This window comes from Phycodurus eques, chromosome 13, assembly GCF_024500275.1.
Source record: "Phycodurus eques isolate BA_2022a chromosome 13, UOR_Pequ_1.1, whole genome shotgun sequence".
Lineage (NCBI taxonomy): Eukaryota > Metazoa > Chordata > Actinopteri > Syngnathiformes > Syngnathidae > Phycodurus > Phycodurus eques.
The window spans coordinates 5969201-5982101 of NC_084537.1; the positions used below are offsets into that span (position 1 = coordinate 5969201).

General features: G+C 41.0%; 1 protein-coding gene across 2 annotated transcripts in view; it reads left to right on the forward strand.

Annotated features, from left to right (window-relative positions):
* Positions 1-18: 18 nt before the first annotated feature.
* Positions 19-12901, forward strand: part of rem2 (RAS (RAD and GEM)-like GTP binding 2) — a 30032-nt gene continuing 17149 nt past the window's right edge. Inside the window, exons 1-4 of one of the 2 annotated variants that reach the window (XM_061695191.1) lie at positions 19-84; positions 159-451; positions 3074-3410; positions 6161-6234. In XM_061695191.1, the coding sequence (XP_061551175.1) occupies positions 440-451; positions 3074-3410; positions 6161-6234 (423 nt within the window). In that variant the 5' untranslated portion in view covers positions 19-84; positions 159-439. Of the gene's footprint in view, positions 452-3073; positions 3411-6160; positions 6235-12901 lie in introns of both variants that reach the window. The other variant, XM_061695189.1, reaches the window with a different exon arrangement.

A 12901-nucleotide genomic window follows, 5' to 3' on the forward strand; every position in this document is an offset into this window, starting at 1 on the left:
GAGGGGGGGGGGGGGGGGCTCGGGGGCAGGTGGAGTATTACTAGACGTGGGGAGGTATTCGCTCGTTGGATCACGTTCAAAAAGGTAAACTAGGAAGAGATGTGATGGGTTGCTGATGGCTTTCTCTCACCTCCATTATCTTATTCCACACGGAGAAGCAGGTGCTGTCGGTCCTGCAGCCTCCTCCATCCTTTCCTTTCCACGTCTCTCTCCACGCGCCGCGCCTCTCCTTCCAACCACCGGATTCTACGTGCGGTAGTCAGAAGAAAGGCAGATGATGATAAAGGAAACGCGGAGCAGCTTGTTATCGCCCCGCGTGCTGACGCCGAAGTGCTTGTGATACCGGCACTGCATTTAAGCGCAAATGACTTGAACCGGCCACTGCACGCGAGGTTGAAACTACAGCCCTTGTTCCCTCCAGAGATCATTCTTGCAAACCATGGCTGACCAGGTAAGGCGACACCTTTTATTTTCCACCTAGTCGCACGCACATACAGAAACGTACTCTCGAAAAAAAAAAAACAACAACAAAATAAAAATGTGTGTGTATGTATGTAAATATGTATATTGCACACCTACTTGTGTCTGTCTTTGTGTGCTAAACTACAATTTATTGTGTGCATCTCCAGCTTCACTCATGTGCATGTTTACAAAAGTACTCAGCAGTGGCGTGACAACTGTCAACTGTTTTGCTTTGATCACTCCAAATGAATAAGGATAACGCGTGTTAATTTATTCAGCGTTCCATCGCCTTTAAGAAACTCCAGAGCTGCCTTACGCCTTATTCTGTCTGTGCAACAGCAGCAGCAGCAGAACACAAACATTGGCTGGAGAATTAAATTTGCATCGTGCACTGTTGTTTGCCCTAGTTTCTCTCCAGCCCGCAGAGAGAAGCAGATTAACCCCTGACAACTGGCACAGCCTGCTGTCAGGGTTACCTCAGCGTGCACGTATGGCTCCCCTGAGCCTGCTGACAATGGAGGCCATGCTTAATTGATTAGCCCTTTCAATTAACCTAATTGAGCTAGCTGAACTAAGCCTCTGCGTGGCAAAATAAATACTACTACTGCGCAAATATACTTGCATAACACAGACTAGTATAGTATCATGTGGTACACTAAAACGATACTATAGTTTACCAGTTAACATTACCATGAAGGTAAAGTAACCCTGCGTAATTCATATTACCATACATTCATATGCTATTGCTATTTTATATTTTAAAAAAATGTATACGATTATGCTAGACTGCAATAGTCTTCTATGCTTTTCACTGAAAATTCCTTTACTATGCTGTACCTACTACTGTCTACAGTTTGACCTTTACTCTAGTATATTGCAAAACACATTACTGTTTTGTTGTTTTTCTCATTTCCCACGGTTAATACTGCTACATTCTGTTGTTAAATGCCCTTATGCAGGCACGTGCACACAAAGACCCCAAGTGGTGCTCAAGCATCTGCCTTTTTGCCCTGGATGAAGAAAGTGCTCTTTTTGATGCAGCCTTTTTTTCCTCATTCATATATAGGAAAGAAAAAAAAAACTCTGTCATCAATTCCACCTAAAGCGTTTCGACATTTGAGGGGCATGTATTTGAGTCCTTGAGACAATTGCACATATGCTTTTACCTTGACTTATTTGGGCTTATTCAGAGGCACTTCGAATGGTGGCAGGTGTGTGCTGACTCCCAATGAACATGAGTTTAAATGTGATTGCATAATTCTGAACACAGCCCTATCCCCATTTATAAGAGGATTTGTGCACTTGTTATCACAGTCATGTCATAATTTTTTTTTATCAATTGAGGTGTGAAGGTTATAGGTTAACTATAGTGAAAAAAAAAAAGTTTTAAAATGATCTTGGTCTCATTTTTCTCTACCACAAACGGTGTACACCACCATTTGAACAGGGGTGTGAAGACTTTTAATATCTACTATAGCTTCCCTTCACCTCCTTTGTTAATAGTTGTTTTAGTGACTGTGTTGATTGTGTTAACAGAAATAAATACAGAAGTAAAACATATACTACTGTTTTTCTTTCTTCGTAGAATGAATACCTTTGGTGATGCTTGCCTTTTTTGGAGCTTGAGCACCTGCCTCCAAAAATGTCCATGCACATGCCTGCCCTCACACATATTACACCATCAACACGTCCTTAATTACTTAACATTACACATCACTTTATACATCAATACACATAATTAAATGTGTCAATATGTGTTTCCCAATGCTTTAAGATGCAGTAGTATTCAAAAAAAGAAGCTGTGCAGTTAATAAAAGCAGTTCATTCTTGATACGCTATGTTTGTTCACACTTTGTGAGGGGAGGTGTTGATTCACTATTGTTAGTGTAAAAGTGAAAGGAATCAATTCCATTATGTTCCATTCCCTCTAATCGAAGTGTCACTATTGCACTTGGCTTTGCCCTATAGGCAAATGTTGCAAGTGCAAATGCAAATGCAAGTGTGGGCCTCTGTAAGACAAACATTGATTTTTGTGTCAATATTGATGAGCGTCTCCTTTACCTGACCTGCTGCAACTGCAACACATGCTTTTATATTTGCATTTTCTCAGTCAAGGAATAATTTTGGACTACAAGTAGTGTGTTGTTGTTGTTTGAAACCTTTTTAACCTTTTAATCTTGGCATTACGACATGATGTTTCGATTTTGTTCATTCTCTCTGTACAATAGAGTCGAGCTTAACCCTTCGTTATGTATATCCTTATTACGTCCTTATTTTTCTGTCCCGCCTTTGTGTTTTGTTCTTTGTGCCCTCTTCAGCACTTGTTTTCTTGTCTTGATTGCCCCTCTCCTTATCAACCTGCTGCCGTTAAACGTCCTCATACCTTCAAACATTCTTTCAGCAGGTACCGATGATGCACAATGTCCATCACACTTCCAGCCATTCTTTCACCCTCGCCGAGATTCATCATTAACCAAATTTGGGATTTTACATAGAGAAATATAGTACATACAATAAAGAGAGATAACATTTCAGAGTCACACGTAGATCTGTAAATGAAAGTGAGCACTGCCTCTTACATGCTTTTTTTTTTTCCCCTAAACCTGTCTAGTACAGTATGTTTCTCACCACGGCACCCCCCCTCCGACGCGGAAGCACACCCCTTCCCGTCAAGCACCAGCTGCGGAGAGAAGAGGCTGTATCCGAGGACTGTGATTGGATCCCGGGATTGGAGGAACCTGCCACGTTGCCTATCAGTGACACAACATTGCCTCGTGATGAATCGTTCAGTCAAACGTCAGCACCCCAGTCAACCTACCACAGTCACGGAGGGGCACTGAAGATTGTGCTGCTGGGACAGAATGGCGTGGGCAAGTCTTCACTGGCCTTGTCACTGGCCGGCCAGTCGGACAGATCCCTGTCTGTAGACTCTGAGACCCAAGCATGTGGTAATTGCTCATACATGTGTTGCTGAGTTTGCATACATGGAATGTATCTCCCATCAGTCACAGCTTGAATTGTGTTTGCTGAGAAATTGCAGGTTTTTGGGAATTCAATTCAATCATTTGCCTCTTTTATCCTCAGAAACTGACAATGAATCTGTATTTAAATGTTTTCCATGTTTGGGGCATCAGCTAATAATTTAGTGGTCTGGTTAAAAACCTTCAAACTTCAACTACTGTATATTGGCCCTCTCCAGGAAACGTACTGAAAGACAAACTGTATACTGTAGATACCGCAACTGGTGAACTAATGCTGCAGGTTAGATATTGTAATTTCCCCACCACTCATCTAAACTCGGGTAATTACTATATGAACCGTCTTATTTGACTAAAAAAAAAAAACAGTGAGTACGGTCAATTTACAACAGAATCAGAATCATCTTTATTTGCCAAGTATGTCCAAAACACACAAGGAATTTGTCTGCGGTAGTCGGAGCCGCTCTACTACAACAGACAGTCAATTTACAGAACACTTTGGAGACATAAAGACTTTGACAAAAAACAATTGTGCAAAAAGATGCAGAGTCCTCTAGCACTTAGAGCAGTTCGAATGACTAATATTGCAATAGTCCGGCGCAATGACCATTGTGCAAAGGGCGCTGAGACTTCAAGGAGTGTATGCGGTTTAAAGTGACGAGTAGTGCGATCATCTGGGACAATGTTGGTTGTGCAAATGTTACAGATACTCCTCAACCAGTGTGCAAATGGAGCAGATGCTAATCTGGCATGAGTGGCCAGTATATGCAAATAGTGCAGCACGGAGAGACAACTACAGTGAGTGCACGAGTAATACATAATTGGCCCCACAGAAATGTGACAACGAACTCAAGTCATTGTGGCGAACATGCTGAAATCCCCTCCTCATCACGTCACCTTGTTTAGTCAATAGAACTGTCTGTCAAAATGCAATGTTAATAATCAGTCCTCAACCACCCATTTATTGAATCCTTCCATCACTGTCGCCGAGGGGCATCTACCATCTTTGCACAGTGCTCAGACTCACAGCACAAAGCATTTATCACTGTGCACCACTTGGTTACTTTATGCTTGATAAATGGACAGAAATGTCTGCTTCATCGATGCGCACTGGTTATTGATTTGACTTTCCTCCTGCAAATGTGTGTTGGAGTGTTTAGACCTACTCTGTACATCCAGTATGATAAAGAAGAAGCAGCTTGTGCTTAATTGGCACTTTATGATCATTGGTGCACCTTCATGTCAGATTAATGAGTGGATAAACACTTTATGGCAATTAAAACATGTCCTGAATGAGTAATTACCAGTTCAAGACAGCACTGGTTAACACCAGGAGTTGGAACTTTAAAATATGTCATCATGTCATCCGTTTTCGTCCTTCCAGTGGGTTGGGCATTTACATGATACTGCCAAAGCTATAATAACGGAGGTTGCTGGCTGTCTGGTTAGTTCATCTGCCTCACAGTTCTGAGGACCGGGGTTCACATCCCGGCCCGGCCCCGCCTGTGTGGGGTTTGCATGTTCTCCCTGTGCCTGCGTGGGTTTTCTCCGGGTACTCCATTTTCCTCCACATCCCAAAAGCATGCTGGTGACCAGTTCAGGGTGTGCCCCGCCTCTCACCCATAGTCAGCTGGGATAGGCTCTAGCACACCCGCGACCCTAGTGAGGATAAACGGTAAGGGAAATGGGTTGATGGATAATAACAGAAGCTCTTATACAGTCTTTAAATCACTTTGTCAAAATGGCTGTAATATTATGATGATTACAGATTTCCCAAAGAACAAATTCAGTCCTAAAATTGAAAAAAGATGAATATCTGGCAAAGGATCACCCAGCACCCACCAACATACACTACCCCACCCCACCCAGTAAAAGAAATTCTCACATACTGATACTTTTTTTTTTTTTTTTAAATCTGGCCAATGTGACAAACTCTCTTGATAACAGACACTCTCCAGCTGCATTCACACCATCACCACACCCGCTCACTGCCATATATAAAATGCCATTTAAAAATTTTTGGGGGATTAGACAGTGAAGCAAATTTCTTATCACTTAGATTGGCTTTTTCTGAAATGTCAATGCAGCCTGAAAAATGCAGGAAGTCCTCGATTTACAAACGGGTTCCGTTCCTACGCTGGCGACGTAACCCGAATTTCCGCGTACGCAATCTTTCCATCTCGGCAAGGATCGAAGAACGTTGCTTCGTGATCGCTGTATCCCTCAAGGAAACCCTTCACATGCGCTAAAATACGGGCTTTGTCCTTTATAATGGTCACCACGGTTGACCGACTGAAGCCTAAGTCTTTACCGATGTTTGTCGGTGTCTCTCCTTTCTCCGATCTTTTTATGATGTTAGGCTTCGTTTCCATGGTAATTGCTTCTCTTTTGGCTGGACCAGCGTCGCTGGAAGACTCAGCTTTCTTCTTTTGGGCCATGTGAAAAAACGAGGGCGAAAAAGGCACAGACAGAGACGAGCACTATGCACTAGCTAAGCAGAAACACTATGGTGCTGGGGACAAAATGGCGGACGAGGGACGGCCGTCGTAAAGTCGAAACGTCGTAGGTCGAGGACTTCCTGTATTTGTTGTAGTCAGTTTCAATCACGTTCAGCTGCCTTTATCCTGCACTCATATTTTTGTTTTGCTGCATATTATTTTCCATACTGACATACACACTGACTGAATATTTACTTTACTTGTTTGAATACTTGCTTGCAGGTGAGGGCTACGAGTGTACAGTCACAGTTGACGACGAGGACAGTAAAGTCATCATTTTTGACAATTGGAAACAGGTGAGTCAGTTTTCATCTTAACGCGCCATGCGCTTTACCTCAATACATTGAGTCCTTCCCTTTGGGATCTTGTATCTCAAAAACTGCTCATTTGCATCCACTATATGCACAGTAATCGACCATTCTAGATACAGTACACGCAAGGTATTTAAGTGCAGTAAATATACGGATTCCATGGTATTCATTGCAGGAGCGTGTTTGTGACTTATCCATGTACTAAATTCTGAATTCAACGTGTTGGATGTGGTGTGCAAGGGTTTACATCTAAGAAATGCAATTAAGTGCAAAAATAGCAATAATTTTGAGTTAGTCTAGTTTTTTATTTGATAAATTTTTATGTGAGCAATGACAAGAAATGGCAATAGTAATAGACGTGTTTAAAGATTAGTATTAAAAAAAATCAAAAATGTACATTTAGAAAAAAGAATGCAGAATCAGAATCATCTTTATTAAAACACGCAAGGAATTTGTCTGTGTTAGCCGGAGCCACACCTATGACAACAAACAGCCGCTATGACAAAATATTCATTTAGGACATAGGACGTACGGAGAGTCATTGAGCAATGAAAGCGTACCAGTAATGTGGTAATGATGACGGAATGGCAATTGTGGAAATAATGCAGTCATCAATCAATTTAAAGTGACTGATAGTGTGATAATTGTGCAAATGGTGCAGAGAGTTCTCAAGCATATAGTGGCCACTAGTAATCAACAACAGATATGCAAATAATGCAGAGTGACGGGCCTACAACAGTGAGTACAGTAATAATGTCGAAGAGTCCCAACAGAGATGTGCAAATTGCGGCATGTCACAATGGAAATGGAAATCAAATGTTTACGAAGTGAATGGCAAGAGGGAAGAAGCTGTTGGAATGTCTGCTGGCTTTAGTGTACGTTGTTCGATAGCATGTGTAGCACCCTCCCACTTTGGGCGCGGCCTGGGCTCTGCTTTAACTAGGTGGCGCTGTTACCTGAATCGATAAACTTTTAACGGTTAATTTTAACTGGGGATATGTATTAATAAGTAAGAAACTAATATGTACAATGCCGCAGTATATTGGAAAAACAATGGAGACTATAGGTTCAAAACGTAGGCTCCGTTGTACAATTAAGACAAAAAAAATCTATTCTTAATACACCCAATTCACAAAATTAACAAAGTTACGGCTTCCAAAACTGTGATTATGGCATTGAAAACCAAGTACCAAATAAACAAAGAAATGTGGGCCCACACTCACTCACAAGGTACTAGTACCACAGTCCAATGCACATAGCAGCCCTGATGTACTTCGTGCACAAATTTTATGGATTGAGTACTCAGAGGTCCCGTGAGAGAGTGGAGGGTATGTAGGAAGCAAGAGAATGGAGGAAAGAGTACCCAATAAGAAATGAAAATAAAAGATAAATAAAAGAGGCAGAGATCAGACATGCAAACACCAAAGGCATGAAAAAGGTGACCAAAAAAAGGCCCACGCAGAGATTTTGTCTTTTATTTGAACATAAATTAAGCAATCTGGAAGACTCTAAAGAGTACAATAAGGCAAAAAATAAAATACAAAATCTTCACGCCGAAAAACGTATTTACACCAGTCAAGTACATGTTGATGTACAAATTTAAGATTCAAATGAGATTTGCCTCATTTCTTTGCTTTTTTTTTGTTTTGGCGTCCAACTTGCGCCAGGTCCATCTCCACCTGCACCTGATGCCTACTTCGGGCTGTGCCACATGAAGAGCATCCTCCTCTTTCAGCGCTCTCATTCTGGAAAAGAATGGACTAAAATCATGGTTTAAGTCACTTCATTTTTCACTATTACTTCAGAGGCTAATCTCAAATGCACCCTCCAGGAAAATATGAAGTACAATATTTTTCTGTTTTTATTGGCCAGTTCTGAATTTGGAGTTAGTTCATTCGGTGTTTTAATTAATGAATTAATTAAGATGAATGACAGTGTGTATAAAGTGAGGCTGTAAGCCTCGCTAACAAGGCGAACGTTACTGTAGAAAACAGAAATTAAAGTGAGCTAATATGAACTCATTTTAGTTGTAACTTGAATAACACATTACTTATATATTGTATATAATCCTGAATTGAGCTGTATCTTATCCTCAGGACATCATGCAATGCAATGTATTTATAATTATTAATATTTATTATTATTCATTTATCCGCTGTATATGAATGATATGGATCAGTATCCACTGGCTCAATCAAAAGCATGAGGTCATGAATGCCTATTTATAATCTAATTGACCAGTGGTGTGGATCAGTCCGGATGTATCCTAGTCCAGATGTCTGCATTGGCCTTCAGGGGCTCCCCCCACTTTGATTTGAAATTATTCATGCTCAACATTGGGATCTCCAGTGAAAGCACGCTCAAGTCGCCTTTGAGCGTCGCCTCCTTGTCTCTCTTCTCTCTAATTATTTTTGACTTTCCTTCTTGTTGTTGCTGTCCTATCTGAATCCACTCTTGCTGTTTTACATCTCCATTCCGAGGGCCATTTTTTTTTTTGCTGTTAAAACTCACTGAGTGTTGACTACATCGTTGTTTTTTTCCCTGTGTGTGCTAATACAAGGCGAAGGTATTAAGGCTGAAGCAACGGACGTGGGCCAGCAGGACACGTGGACAAACTCCAGAGCCGTCCTCTGTTGGGGAGGGTGGTGAGGGGACTGGATGGCGTCCTAAATAATCCACCAATGCATGCCCATATTTGTTTCTTTTTTTGGATAAACAGCATATACGAGTGTAATCCCATGTGACAAACTGAGGGGTGTGAGCAGGCAGATGACGTGGCCTCGACCGTGATGCCTCCAAGTCCCGAGTGCCAGGGTTTGGCGAGCTCCATGTGTGGTACGCGGGATACCCCAACCTATACTAAAGTCACCATAGCAACATCCAGCTACACACACACACACACACACACTTTTTTTTTTTTGCTCATGTTTATACTGAGCTGACTTAATCATGCATAAAATCATGCTCGGCACCCAACTCTTGACTGCTTTCAGTGTGTGAGTAGCAGCTATTCTTGCCATGCAAACTGCGAACAGAATTGGAAAGTTGTTACATTCTCCTTCAGTGATTGTTCCTTCAAGTGCTTTTTTTTTTTGGAGTTGTGCTGATTGACACACGAAGGGCCGCACTGTAGTCATCAAGATTACAACCGTAGTGACTGAGCTAACGCAACTAAATACTTAACAGTGCTGTGCCAACAGACGGTGTGTGCACGTATGAGCGACACTCTGTTACACGTGCAAAAGACATCAGTGAACACACGAATGGAGGTCAGCCTGACGGTAGGGTGTTCTAAGTGTTGTTGATGTCACAAGGCTGGAACAGTTTAAATAAGTCATCCATAATCCTAAAATAGAATCACCGAGGCTTGGCCTTGACCCAACTGGCCAATAATATCCTCTGCATGTAGATTAACTTTACTTATGTGATGTCGGTCTTTCAAAAGAGAACATTCGCAGTCAGTTGGTTAAAGGACCATGAGAAAAATTGAGGTCACTGTGGACCAGAAGGGTCCTCTCCTGTTAATCACACGTTTGTCACTCATTTGCATTTAATATAGTATTTATAGTTCTCCAGTTAGTTCAACCTCATCTTTCAGAATTTTCCATTATTATTCGATGGATTCAAATTCTAAAATGTATTCATGCCAAGCAAAAGGTACAGCCTGAGAAATGTAGGACAGTGATGCTGATTTGCAGCAAAGAGTGAGAAGAGTCATTTGTTTCAACACTTAAGGACCAGATTGTTCATTATGTTGAAGAAGAATTTGAAAGAAGTTGACTGCTGCTTGAGTACATTTTTGTCACTTGGGGGGGAAAACTAAACATTGTTTTACCACCAGGGCATGGAACAGCTGTGTGTTTTAAACGTTGAGCGAGCTCAGTCTTTGTACATGATTTTCTTTTTCATAATTTGTTATCTTCCAGTCTTGGGAGACTTGTTCTGGACGATTTACACTTCCCAGTTTCTCGCCCTAATCCACAGAAACTATTACACTTCATCACTTAATTTTACTTTCCACTGGGAGGTTGAATCCTTCTACTCGTGTCTTCTGTCTAAGCCAAGAAGATCAAGATATAGAAATCTCAGTTGGAATATCAACTCTCAGCTCTCAACTAAGATGTGTTTAATTAGTCTCTGCTTTTGTTTTTTTAATTAGAAAAATAATATTTTTGTTTAATGAGGGCATTGGAGTTTGGCAAGGGTAATGAAAACATACTTTGTTTCCTGAATTTCAAACAACCAACCATTTTTCGTGTTGTAATTGTGTCACAAAGACTAGTGTATTTATATCAGAGATGAAAACGAGTGAAGAGACGATGCTATTTGTTTAATGCCAGTGGCTATTTGGGTTGGGATATTTGGGAGATTTACACAAGGCATGTAACGTTTCAGTTCCCGACCCCCAACCCCCCCCCCCCCCAAATCTCAATGCCGAAAAAAATTTGAATACGTAACTGCCAAAATCGTAATACCTCCCACTGGGTTTAAACTAGCTTTAACCCAATACTGCAGATCAAAAGATTTTACTCTTTTTTTTTTTCAAGCTTTAATGTTTCACTTTATCCTGAAGGGCAGCGCAGTCTGTAGTGATTTACGATTAATAATCGAGAGGTTTTGGTTTCTAACCTCTGGGTGGTGTTTCCATGTTCTACCTGCGCTTTGCATGTTTTTGTCTCCAGCTACTCTGACTTCCTCCCATATTCAAAAAAAAAAGTGTGAATAGTTGTTTGTCTATATGTGCCCTGTGAATGGCTGGCAGCCAGTCCAGGGTAAACCCTGCCCCTTGCCCAAAGTCCGGTGGGACAGGTTCCACCTCACCTGTGACCCTAATGAAGACATGCTGTATGGAAAATCGATGGATGGATGGATGGGTATGAAATAACCTTTTACCTCCTACCGCAACAAAGTTGGTCACTCATCATTTCTGAATGTGGTAGGGATTTACTAATACTGCAGGCAGATGGGGGGGGGGGCAGGTTATGCGTCACTGCGAGCCAGATGGCCTCTAGTATTATATTCCCTAAGGGGGTGTTTTCTCTGCAGCAGTAAACAAGGCAGCGAAAAAGAAGAAAATATTAACTCAGCATTCAATCCACTCCAAGCATTATCATCCTATGATGAGATCTTAGCTGCGTGAATAGAGCAACGGCCTCGTCTACGTCTCCTCACAGTTGGGCTTCTTCTCACTCCTTATTTCTCTTCCCGCTGCTCCCCCACCCCCGTCCCCTGTAAACCTCACTCACCTTATTTATCATAGTCATAACTTTTTTTGGGGATCTACCCGCTTTCGACTTTTTATTTCGACAAGCACTCAGACAGACACATAGAGCAGGTTTCAAGGAGGCCAGCAAATGCAAAGTGCATGTTCTTAATTTTGTTTGAAGAAATGAAATGGTAGCCACGTCATCAGAATGTCTCGTAGGCAACTGACCTTCCGTCTCCATGTAAAAACCTTTTGTTTACTTGTCGTGTTTCATAAATTACTTGGGAGTCAGTATGTAGAATCGGTTTCGCTTCTGTGTTTTGGAGACGGATAACGTTGTGTAATGCACACAATCGTGCACATACAAACTCTAAAATTAGCTGAATAATAGTGTAGTGGAGGAGTTATGTGCAATGCAAATGATGTCTGATCATTAATTTTCCTCAATTCAAGTTTGTGCGTCACTGTGTTGGATTGTGGGTTTTTGGTGACTTGGGGGTGGATCGGTTTATTGTTCTCGATGGAAAAGGAAGACAGCCTGTATTTGTCCCTGATTGGTATCAAAATAATTCTCCCATATTTGACAGTCTTGGAACTTGGAATCCACTGCAGTGCAGCAGTCACAAGAGCGTCTTCCTTCAAGCTTATAAAAATGTACACATTCGAGTAACCTCTAGTTTAATGTTTAAAAAGAGGCTGGCTTTTTCCACAATGACATCATTGATATCAGCCTTGACATCTATCTGGAAATCGAGTACAGAATATGACCAAGATTATTTTAAAGATTGCCAGACTAATAGAATATAAATAGATTTGAAATAAATCCTAGTTAATGTTTTCTTATCTATGTTTGCAGCAGAAACAGACCCATTCTTTGAACCGTTTTCGACTGATTGGCCTGTCTGACTTCACTGTGAGCCTGTCATTACAAAAACAACATTTATCATTGTATTGGAAGCCCAGTACAATTTCGCCACAATATCAGCAACAACAAAAATGAAATAAGTATTTTTTTATCCATAATATCAACACCATCAATTTGTCTAGCTAATTGCAGCTATAGTATGTGTATTGACACAATTGTGCCCTGTCCTGGAATGAGTGCATTTCAAAGATCCTATTCAACTATATTTTCAAATAAACAACTGCACTCTATGTATAGGATACTGGTGATAATTTGACGCATTATTTTTAAAAATATGGTTCAATAAGTGGCAATGATCATTTCCAGGACATAGCCCATAGCAACAATTTCCATCAAAATATTATTATTAATTCATAAAAGTAATTTAGTCCAGCCATATCTGTAAACGCAGGTTTGCATACAAATCGGGTATCGCTACTTTGACTGTGAACTTTTAGCTCAGAATATATTGGGAATGTGTAAGAATTATGGTTCAATATGAAACATTAGATGGAATAGTCAATGAAGACATCAATCAATTC